The sequence below is a fragment of the Cricetulus griseus genome, chromosome 5 (assembly GCF_003668045.3).
Source record: "Cricetulus griseus strain 17A/GY chromosome 5, alternate assembly CriGri-PICRH-1.0, whole genome shotgun sequence".
Taxonomy (NCBI): domain Eukaryota; kingdom Metazoa; phylum Chordata; class Mammalia; order Rodentia; family Cricetidae; genus Cricetulus; species Cricetulus griseus.
The window spans coordinates 191026567-191038564 of NC_048598.1; the positions used below are offsets into that span (position 1 = coordinate 191026567).

Below are 11998 nucleotides of genomic sequence, written 5' to 3' on the forward strand. Positions count from 1 at the left end.
CAAGATATTCGAAGGGCTATGCTTATTTGACTCTTTCAAATAAGATATCATTGTGGAAATGTCATTTCTAAATGTGTTCTAAATTACATTACCATAAGACTTCACACACCTGAGAACAAGTGCTACAAGTAAAGAACTGAATGAAATGAGTAGGAGCAAAAGAGAAAAACCGCTAGTCTTGCAAGCCCTGTGTAACATACCATATAGTCCATGACATAGCTTTCCTAAATGAAAAGATAAAGAAATAAGAATCGATTCATCTGCTTTGAAAGATTTTTCACAGAATGATTTCACTAAGGGAAGTATAGTTTGACTTCTGTCATCTGAAAGACAAAACAAAACAATATATAGTTTAGAGTCAATTGCTCACATTACCACGTGAAAACTAATACATATATCCCCTCCAGAAGAAAATGTCTATGTTAGACTAACAATGATAGAAATATCTGATAACAGTAACAGGAAGAGGACTGGTGACAAGTTTGGGCTTCTAAGGTGCCACCAATGAATGAGGATAGGGTCATCACAATTAAAACAATAAGGTGACTGATGTCTTGAGTCTGAATAACCAGAAGCATTCTAACATTTTTAATTTAAGTAGACAGATGGCAGGCCCAGGAAACCTCCAATTCTCTCTTTCATTCATCCCATGCTACACTTAACTATTTTTTTTAATCAGGGTCAGCTTGAAATATAACCTGTCCTTTGATGATACCCCATGAGAGACCTCATCCTCCCTGGGGTTGAGGGGAGGTAGATGGGGACAGAGGAGGGACAGGAGAGAGAGGGAACTGGGATTGTTATGTAAAATAAGATTGTATTTAATTTAAATTAAAAAAGAAAAAAAAAGAAATGTAACCTGTCTACTTAATTTTGTGTTTTTACTTCTTTAGAGGTTTTAACCTCTTTAGAGGTTGAGCAAGTCTCTAAGTCATATGCTTCTGACAGATTAGCAATATTTAAGTCTCCCTTCCCAGTACTCTTAAAAACCCCACAGTTTGATTAAGTTATCAGTCGTGCATCAGTACCTAGGGGTAAGAAGCTGTAACAGGGGCAGGAATGTTACTGCTATTACAACTGCTATTACATCACAATTCAGGGCCTTATCTTCAGCTGTTATCAAATGAAAGGCATATAATATTGACTGCTTAGCAAAGCAAGCGTTATGCGATGGGGAGAAGTTTCACTAGATTAAGAATAATAAGTGATCTAACAAGTGGACATAGTTAAGTTCCAACAAACTTTAACAAAACACATAGGATTGATGGAGCTTCTAAGTAACCTCCCAAGCTCTCATATAAGAAATTTGAAAAGATAAAATAGAGGAAAATGTATTTGAACTGGACACTAAAAGAAGCCTAGAAGTCATGTAGGATAAAAATAGAGGAGGGGGTGAAAGAAAAGTAGAGGCAACAACAGGGAGAGGAAAGTTGACATGGAAGGCTAGAGATGGGCTGGAGTCAGCAACAGGAGGAAGAGCGGGAGGAAATGAAGGTCTGTGAAAACAGAGGCCAGAGCAGTGAAGCAGGGAAAACCCATTAATGCCAGTTCCAGTCTGAATCCTAGGGGTGCCCTCAATATTAGAGGCAAAAAGATTCATCCAATTATGTGCAGCATTGCTCCTGTATTTATCAAATTACTTCAATGATCATTCTGAAATATTTATACAAAATTATTGTCTATACCACAAAAATCTTCAGAGACCCTCCCAGTCCAGAAAAAATGTCAATAGTTCTAGTGAACCCAATCCTACAATTACACAACTGACTTTCATACCTCAGTCTTGACATTTAGCCCTCCAAATATTACGTTGTCATAGTGGCTAATATCCACTTGCCCAGAGCGAGGCCCCAGTCTAGGTCTAGGTCCACACTTGGTAGATCAGCTAGCTTCCTGCGGCTCAGTTTGCACAAGAACAAGAAACAACGTCTTTCACATCACCATTGAATTATCTACCCCAAATTTCTCCTCCCACAGCCAGATTTCTGGCATTATAATATTATTAAGAAAGAATTCATTTAGATGTTATAAGCATCTTACAATCAGGACTTAACATCAGTTAGTTGGGTGAGCTAAGGGCTACTTGTCAAGACAAATTCTTCAACTTCTATATATGTCAGTTAAGTTTTGAAGAGAGAAATGAGAAGTATGAAACATACAGCAGCACTAGATTCCAGGAGGGTTAGAGTAAAAGTATGGAAGGCATCAAGATGGAAGAATCATAAAACTCTAAACTCAACAAAAAATTCTGAATCAGTCTTTGCTCCTTATTAGTAATATGGGAAACAGTCTTTCAGAAATAAAGATCTCTGCACATGCAGTTTTACCTGTATCAAACATGTCAAGCATGTTCACCAAGGTTTCAAAAGCAGCAAGCCGCACACTGCCACTCTCATCCCCAGAGAGTTCTATTAATTCGGGGAGCACCACACTCTTTGTCAGTTCTGTCCTGCACAATAAGCAGTAGAAGAAAGTAAGTCAGACCAACAGCAAGAGTCCAGTGAAAACAAGTGATTATCCCAGATGGTCCCAGTGTCCCACGCTAGTCCCCAAGCATGCCATCTGGTTGGAAAAGCAGCCATAGTGTAAGAAATACAGGTTAGATATGGGAGGAGTCATGGGGGTTTGTGAGGGAATATAATTAAAACACTTCATGTGAAATTCTCAAAGAATTAAAAATATTTAAATAAATATTAATAATAATTTCATGATTAAATCAATTTTCATTTCACCTGTAAACTACTGTTAACTATAGAAATTTTAATGATTAGGACATTATATTAAGCTTTATAAATTATATCATTTTCAATTTTAAAGAAATTTCAAAAAGTGATCCAGCTAATTAAGAAAAAAGTTATTATAAGTATTGGTAGAAATTCAAGCAAAACCATTTGACCTAGATTTTGGGGCATATGTTATTTTTCTAATCATCTGAAACACAACATTATGATAGTTTCCACACAGAAGAATGACAGACAACACTGGATATTCAACATAAAACAATAAGGTATGAAAGATGCTTTTACAGAATAAACAACATTTAGAACATAGTCATAAGCAGCAAAAAGCCAGCACTTCATTCCTACTGATGACAAAGGTTCAGACTCAGATAATAGGGAGTCATAACATATTGTCAGCTTTCTTAGATACAATATGGAAGGCAGCATAAATTATACGTGGCGTATTTTATTGACAGAGTTTTTAACAAAAATAGCACAGGCAGGTGGATCTCTGAGAGTTCAAGGCCAGCATGGTCTTGTTCCATGCCAGTCAGGGCTGCACAGTGAGACCATCTCAAAAAAAAAAAAATGAACAAACGAATAAATCTCAAAAAACCACTAAAAACTGGGAGGGGTAGCACACACCTTTAATCCCAACACTGGGGAGGCACAGACAGGTGAGTCTCTGAGTTTTGGGCCAGTCTGGTCTGCTTAGTGAACTCCAGACCAGTGAAGGCTACACAGTGAGACCCTGTCAAAATAAATCAATAAAGCAAACCAAAAAAGCCTTCAACAGAAGATTGCTCCTTCAGTTTCCTCACACGGTCTTGAGCAAAATTTTCTCTTACGCTGTCTATAATTACTGCATTTGTTGTATGACAGACAGGGCATCAACAGGAACCTCAGCTGGACCTGTGAGGACAGGTCCTCCCCCACCACACAGCTAACAGCACACCTCTAAGCAAGTCATCTCTCTCTTCTGAACTCGGAGGGTGGCTGTGTACAACTATTCACTATGCATTTGAATTTTCTAGCCTATTTTAATTTTTTAAAAATTAATTGTAAGTTTATTTAAACTTTCATTCTCACAGCTTTTTCTTCTCAAGAATGTCACCTTGTTAAATCCTCTACCACATTGTATTAGTGTGAATTTAAATAATTTTAAGTGTTAAGGAGATAATTAATTTTCTCATTTCATTAGAGCCAAAAAGTTTTGGTGTTTGATTATTATAAGGAGTTAATGGGAACTTTAGGACATAGGGCATATTGGGAGTTTTCCAGACTCTGGAGACATGCCCTGGAAGCAGGAAGTCCCTTCTTCTCCACTTTTTGTTTCCTGGTGAAGAAATGATGGCCGTGTTCCACACACTCTCCACCATGATGTGCTGCCTTCCCAGAGACCCAACGGTTATGGGAAACCTTCAAATAACGACCCCAAATAACCTTTTTCTCCCCATTAGTTGCTACAGCATCTGTTACAGCAATGGAAAGCTGACTGACATGACTAGAAATAAGACACCATCACTTTTCAGTTGTCACACCATGAAGAATCCTATAGTCAGTCATATTTGTAAGAGGACAACAGGGATACTCAACAATAAATAAATATGCGTACATGGTCAAGAAATTGGTTCCTTAAATAGATTCTAACCTGCTGAAGTTGAGTATATTCTCTGCAATTTTGTTTTCATAAATTAATCCATAAAGAATAATCCTAAATTAATTTGGGGAAGACTAATTTGAAAATCCTTGCTGTGGTTGTTTGATTATGTTTGAATGCTTGGTCACCAGTTGGAACTGCTTGGGAAGAATTAGGAGATGTGGCCTTGTTAGAGAAGGTATGTCACCAGAGGTGGGCTTTGAAGTATAAAAAGGCCACACCAGGCCCAGTCTCTCTCTGCCTCTGGCTCTCTGTAAGTGTGTCTCTCTCCCTCCCTCTCTTACTCTCTCTGCCTGCTGCCTGTGGATCAGGATGTAAAGCTCTCAGCTACTGCTCCAGTGCCACACTTGTCTGCGTCCCACCATGACGACGATGAACTAACCCTCTGAAACTACAAGCAAGCCCCCAAGCAAATGCCTTCTTTTATAAGTTACCTTAGTCATGGTGTCACTTCACAGCAATAGAACCATAACTAAGAAACTTAGCCTTCCCACTTTTTAAACAGGAAAAAAAATGTCAGGTGGTTAAAAAAAAAGTAAACAAATAAATATTTCACATCTTTATAAAGTGAATAAGGCAGTAATACATTGTCCAGTCAAATTCTGATTCTGACTCATCAGGTTTGGGTGAGACTATTAACTATAGTCCACAGTAATCCAACAAGAGTAATGTAGCCTCAAAAGACTTATCAAAAATATTTCTGAGAGCAAAACAAAAGAACTGATTAGCAGACATAGCACAAAGTACATGACTATTCCCTGGGTCTGTTAGTGGCATCCTAAAGCTTTCCAAAGTCATCATTACTATAAGTTCACTGTCCTTATCTGTGAAAAACAGTAACAGATAAAATAAATGAAGGATCTACTAAAAATAGAAACTAGTGTTTCTCCACTAACTTCAAAATCCTTAAAACAAAAACCATTTCCCAAGATAATTTGTAGGTATTTCCTTTAATACTATACTTGTACCCTGACCTGGGAACTGTTTTTAAGCAGAGGGCAGACTGCCTGCCCTATGCTTCTGCTTCCTGAACAGTATGTCCCCAAAGGGCAAGAAGAATCACAAATCCAAAAACACATAGCACTTGCACAGAGACATACTTCAATGACAGTAAACCTATCTGAAATCCTTTAAAATATAGCCAGGAGGGCTGGGCGGTGGTGGCGCACACCTTTAATCCCAGCACTCTGGAGGCAGAGGCAGGCGGTTCTCTGTGAGTTCGAGACCAGCCTGGTCTACAAGAGCTAGTTCCAGGACAGCCTCCAAAGCCACAGAGAAACCCTGTCTCTAATATACATACACACACACACACACACACACACACACACACACACACACACACACACATGCACACACACACATATATATGAGAGAGAGAGAGAGAGAGAGAGAGAGAGAGAGAGAGAGAGTGCCAGGAAATGGTCATCCAAGAGAAATGCTAGATTCAGCTATGGTTTCTGCTGGCACATGGTCCCTTGTTGGACCTGGTTGCTTAGAATTATAACTGAGTAACCAGGGTGAGAAAGAAAGAAAGAAACTGACATTAATTGAATATCTGCTGCCATGCTAAACACACCCCTCTCATCTCTTTTACTGTAGACACATTAGGAGAGGCCTTCTACAACCATTTGAAGAAAGCACATAAAGAAATGAACAGCACACTTTCAAGGCATATATGAGCAGGATATGCTCATCTCACAACCTGGAAGTAAGACTGTGTGGCATAAGGACTTGGAAATACACTTACCCAATGCCCTGAGCTATATTTTCTAACTGCCGACACATACAAGATCGAACTTCATATTCCACATCTTGACAGAGTGATTTTACCAGGGGAAGTATTTCTCTTTTAATGCTGAGGAAGATAGGTTTAAAAAAATAAACATGTAAATAGATGAACATTTTAGACTAATATTTTCAAATAATTCTCAAAATTTCAAATTACCAAATACGAAAGAGAACATCCTTGAATTTTAGATTCGTATGTTTAATATGGAGTGCCTACAGAAATCAGGAAGCTGGAAAGGGTACATAGATGGGCAAGGAAAAGGCCATGAGGGAGGGGAGAGTTGAGTTCATGTGATATGAAAGTAGGACCGGAGAAAATGAAGGATTAAGGGTTTAACAGGGATTGAGGAGGGAGAATGGAGGGATAAATGAGGTGGAAGGTGTGTGTGGTGGTATGAATAAAAATGACCCCTATAGGCTCACATTTTTGAACACTTAGTCATCAGGGAGTGGCACTACTTGAGAAGGATTAGGAAGTGTGACCTTATTAAGAGGAAGTGTGCCTGTCACTGGGGGAATGCACTTTGTGGTTTCAAAATCTCAACCCAGGTCGAGTCTCTCTCTCTCTCTCTCTCTCTCTCTCTCTCTCTCTCTCTCTCTCTTCCTTCTGCCTGCAGATTCAGGTGTAGAACTCTCAGCTACTTCTCCACTACCATGTCTTCCTGCTTTCTGCCCTTACCATGATGATGACAGACTAAACCTATGAAACTATAAGCAAGCCCCAACTAAATGCTTTCTTTTATAAGAGTTGCCATAGTCATGGCATCTCTTCACAGCAACAGAACATTGACTAAGACAGTGGGTTAACCAAAACTAAGGGTATATGGAAAAGCTTTAAGGAGACCACTGCTCTGTCAGGTAATTATAAGGTACATTTTTTTTAAATAAAGGAGTTTGAATGGCAGTTCCATGTATAGGTATACAACACTTCTTTCTACAGAAGACATGGGTTATTAAACGAAAATCCGGGTGCCAGATGTGGGGTATCTCTCTATTATCGGTAGTTGTTCTTGGCTTTCCATGTAATTATATTAAGATCCTATTGCGTAAGACACATGTAATTTAGTTGTTTGACATAGAGAAATCAAGCCATAACTGAGAAGAAAACTTCTATCTTGATGGCTAGATTTCACAGTGCCAGAAGGTACAAAGCAGGTGATGAATGGAGAAGTTACCAATAGAATTAGCCAGTGGTTGATCTTGCATGCCACAAATACTGACCTGTGAGGCAAGAAGTCACTACTGGTGCAAAAGTGGTACGACTGTTATGGTAGTAATGAATTACTTTCTGGTTGGGTTTTAGTTCTGTTTCATGGGAAGGAATCCATGCCTATTACTGTAAATCTGGCCAAAAGCCCACAGCTAGAGAGGGTATAGGCCTTAGGTAGGATCTTACTACAGTTCTGGTTAATGAACAGTTGTCAAACTGCCTTCTAAGTATTTGTGTTTATACCCATATATTAGTGCTGCTCTCAACTAAAAATGATGTTTCTTGGTGATAGGAGAAGTCAGCACAGAGACTCACATATGTCCAAAGTGCTGAGAGTAAATGCCCACTGAGTATTCAACCCTAAATTGGACAGCCCCTACAAGAATCAGGGAATGCTGTGAAAGGGAGGGCAGAAAAAATGTAAGAAACAGATGGAGAGACATGCTGGATATGACATGGCTGTTGTACTCATGAATTTACAGCAGCCATGGTTACTGGCATAAGAACAAACCAGACAACATTCCAGCATGGATAGGAAAGGGACACTGGCAAGTAATGGCTATTGGGGAGGTTGCTTTTCTCCAGTGTGGGGGAATAGGTTGCCTTACATCCATGTGCATGCAGGCAGTAGTTATTGATAGATTATTTTTTAAAAAGAAGAAAAATAGGACATGAAAGTAGGAAGGGAGGTATCTGGAGGGGCTTAATGGCAGTAAAAGGACATTTGGGTTACATATCTCAAGATATATATTGTGACATTGTTAGATAATATTAAAATATTCTTTAAAATCATCACTTACCTTAGTTAACAGTTTATCATGCATTTTACATGTGTTATTAAATTTGAATGTTATCATCAGTTACTTGTAACTTATAACAGTATCTGTCCCAGCTGTTAAATGTCAATAGCTAATTCAAAAGGCTCTAGTAATGCAATGTCTGGCAACTGTCAGCCAAAATATACTTCTGCCTTGATGTTTACTCTCATGTTATAATTCACAACACATCAAGTGTGAACATGTGTCATTTGTTATCTAGAAGATAGATGCATGTATACTATAGATATGCTGTTATGAAATTATTCCAAATAAGGAATTCATAATGGTGATGTAAGGAATCCTATCTTTATGTCATATTTACCAATTTTGAAAGTCTCAAGATAATGCTATTTTATCTTCACAAGAAGACATGGTATGAGATAGGGAAGTCTTGAAAATCCATAAAATTGAGAAGAAATGCTTCTAGTAAGAAGATTTCTGTCTGAGAAGTCTATATAGCTAAAAAAGGTTAAGTTTGTGAGTAGTATGGAATAATACAAAAGTAATCATTGTTGATACAGTCATTGCATATTTCAAATTAATTTAATAAGGGACAAAATTACATATAAATACTCACCTATGGACATCAAATTTGTTGGTTAGTTTTCCTAAAATTTTACAGCTAACTAATCGCGACTGGACAGTTTGGGAAAGCTGTGCCTTAGAAACAAGTGGGTTGAGAATCTAAAAGGAAACAATTTGAAGAATAAATGTAGGAAGTATTATACATTCTCATCACTAACACCAACTTCTTCAAAGAATATCTGCATGTTTTAAACACTTTTAAAGAACATGCATTACAATTGAGATATACGGTTACTCTTAACTTAGAGTACTTGCTTTGTCTTCTTGGCTAAGGTAAAGATGCCAAACTATGCAGTAAAAATGAATTAGGAAAAAGCACTGAAATAAAGCTCATTGCAAACTTTGAAGTGATCTGAGTGCATATGAAGATAATTTTGAAAGTACATTTTCAACAGAGAAAAACAAATTAGTTACCAAATACTCTGATCTTTATTTATCCTAAAAATATAGAAAATCTATTTAAGAAATTTTGTTACTTAAACATAATGACCTAAGTCTGGTGCTATATTCTGCATATACTAGGCACTCGAACATTCGATAGCACGACACACTGCATAGAATTATTCTAGCACCAACTTTTTAATGTTTAACCTTGCTATTTCTCATCCCAAGGATTCTATCAAAAAGATCACATCCTAAAAATGCTGAACACTCTTGAGTAACAATTGTCTCATTTATGTTTACACTGCTCTTCAAAAACACAAAGCGCACATGTCTGTATTGTGCTTAGCAGTTCCATCTGGATGCTGTCTAGATACTTGCCACCAGCTACACATTCTTTCTATTTGGTGGAGGGTGAGCGTGGTTTGAGACAGGGTTTCTCTTTGTAACAACTCAGGCTGTTGGGATTAAAGGAGTGTGCCACCACCAACCAGCCTAGTTACACATTATTACAACTGGATAAAACTTCCCATTTTAACAAGTATTCTGGTGTTGTGACAGAATGACAAACTACAATAAGGACAAAGACACAATAAAATCAGTGGAGGATATTTCAATGAATAGCTTTTTACAATGGTATGACTGCAAAGAAATATATACAGGGATAAATAATGTTCAAGACTGCTAGAGGACAGATGTGCTGTTTTTTCTAGTTTGCCATCTTAATTTATAATAAAGCCTTTCAAGAGGGGCAGAATGAACCATAACAGAAATTAAAAGACAAATAACCAAGTGGGAATAAGTCTTATACAAATATGTACAAATGCAACAAAAGATGGCAGAGTGATGGTATAATCCCAGCACTGGGGAGGCAGAGGCGGTGGGTGGATCTTTGTGAGTTTGAGGCCAGCCTGGTTTACAAAGTGAGTTCTAAGACAGCCACTGCTGTTACACAGAGAAACCTTGTCTCAAAAAAGAAAGAAAAAATGCAACTAATTTGATACAATATATGAAAAAACAGTCAACAGTGTATTTTTACATTTCCGATTAAAATGTAATCATACCTTTAGCCTATCAAATTACATTGGAACATTATTTTTGTTGTTGATTTTGAGGCAGGGTCTCATGTAACCCTGGCTGACCTTGACCTTGAATTCACAATGTAACCAAGGAGGACCTTGAACTTCTCCTCTTCCTGCCTTCACCTTCTGAGGACTAGGATTACAAGGTGTCGGGTGTCTGGTTCACACGCATGGGGTCATATGCATATGATGGGGGGGCCCTATGCATATGACTTGGGAATCAAACCCAGCATCAGTGCACACTGGGCAGGCACTCTACCAACTAAGCCACATCCCCAGTGGAACACTATTTTTAATAAAAGCTCTGGGTAACTACATTTCACATATTTAGTGAAGAGTTCGAGACTATTAATGTCCTCTCACCAGGAGACGCTACTTTTGTAGATGTTACAGTTAAAGACTACCTGAAAATCTCTACAGACAAGGCTTATTTTGATAGTAAAATTTAAGGCTGAAAATAGCTTCCAGCATTAAAAGTAAAATTATTTGTAACTACATACAGGAGGATAATGCTCACTGAAAAGTGACTATGCTCAGATTCAGTATAATTACTGACATGACAAGCAGCATCCACACAGAGGGGAAAACCTGAAGGACATATATCAAGAACTTAAAAGCAGCCAACTACAGAAGTATAAATTATTTTTCTTCGTTACATTTTGCAAATTATTTAAATTTTCTGCAATGAGCATATATTGCTTTCACAATGGAAACTAATCCTACTCCCTAAGAAAAAAATCATAAAGTGACTTACTATTTACAAAAAGAAAACAATCACAGAATTACCTCATGCCTCAGGGTTTCTTTTGGCAATAATTCTATTGCAGAGAGAAGCGTTTCCAGCCATGCATTGCTGACACCTAATGGGCATAGACACAACTTACTAGGTTAAACATCTCAGGTATAAATGCACTCTCAACTCATCCATTAACAGCTGGAATCACATTTTATTACAAAATAAGCATAATTGTTGTTATTATTATTCTAAGACATTTTTTACAGCTTTTGTCTTGACAAACTGGAAAATTTTAAACACTGAAGAATAATTTGAGGGAGGTAACTCTACCTTATGGTATTCTAGTCTCCCATGAACATAAACGTAAAGGAAAACATCTAAGGAAAGAATAACCCCCAAGACACACTAGTGTATTCTCTCTCCCAGGGATATTTCTTAGAGGGACTTCAGCTATTTTCATTGGGTCCATAGATGGTGAATGAACCACAGCCATTTGCTAAATACCATAAACAAGAATGTAATTAAGTATGTTCATCCCTGACCTGTGTCCCTGTGCTCCAGGTACAGGAGAATGATTTGCAGGAAGGAGTGTACGTAGGTGTGGACTGACATTGACTCTTCCTGCAGGATGGTCAGAAATGACACTGCAGCCGTTAGCTGCATTTCCACACTTGCAACATGCAGGACTTCCTGTGTGATCAGAAAGAATTAACTATTTACAAAGATGAGAGGTCAGAAGGGGATGTTTAAAAGAGCCAAGGTTACAGAAAGCGAAGCCATACTCTACAGATCATTAAATACAACTTTTAAGGATGCAGTTCTTATTACTTTAAGAGGACTATATTAGCCTGCCCCTAATATTTAATTCATTTGATGACAAATTTCTTAAGAAGTCTTCAATGTTTTAAGAATTTATACAATAGAAGGGTTGCATTCTGGCCCTGGACACATGGGGAAGGGCCCAGGACCAGCACAGGAAGATTTGGTGGACTTTGCAGAGCCCCCGTTGAGGACCCTA

The 11998-nt window shown here is 38.0% G+C and overlaps 1 protein-coding gene across 1 annotated transcript in view; it reads right to left on the reverse strand.

Annotated features, from left to right (window-relative positions):
• The window catches only part of Ppp4r4 (protein phosphatase 4 regulatory subunit 4), an 80619-nt gene that overhangs the window by 23571 nt on the left and 45050 nt on the right, over positions 1-11998 (reverse strand). Inside the window, exons 4-9 of the mRNA XM_027416450.2 lie at positions 11523-11670; positions 11031-11104; positions 8774-8880; positions 6128-6235; positions 2328-2449; positions 201-323 (exon numbers count right to left, since the gene is read on the reverse strand). Of these exons, the coding sequence (XP_027272251.1) occupies positions 201-323; positions 2328-2449; positions 6128-6235; positions 8774-8880; positions 11031-11104; positions 11523-11670 (682 nt within the window). The remainder of the gene's footprint in view (positions 1-200; positions 324-2327; positions 2450-6127; positions 6236-8773; positions 8881-11030; positions 11105-11522; positions 11671-11998) is intronic.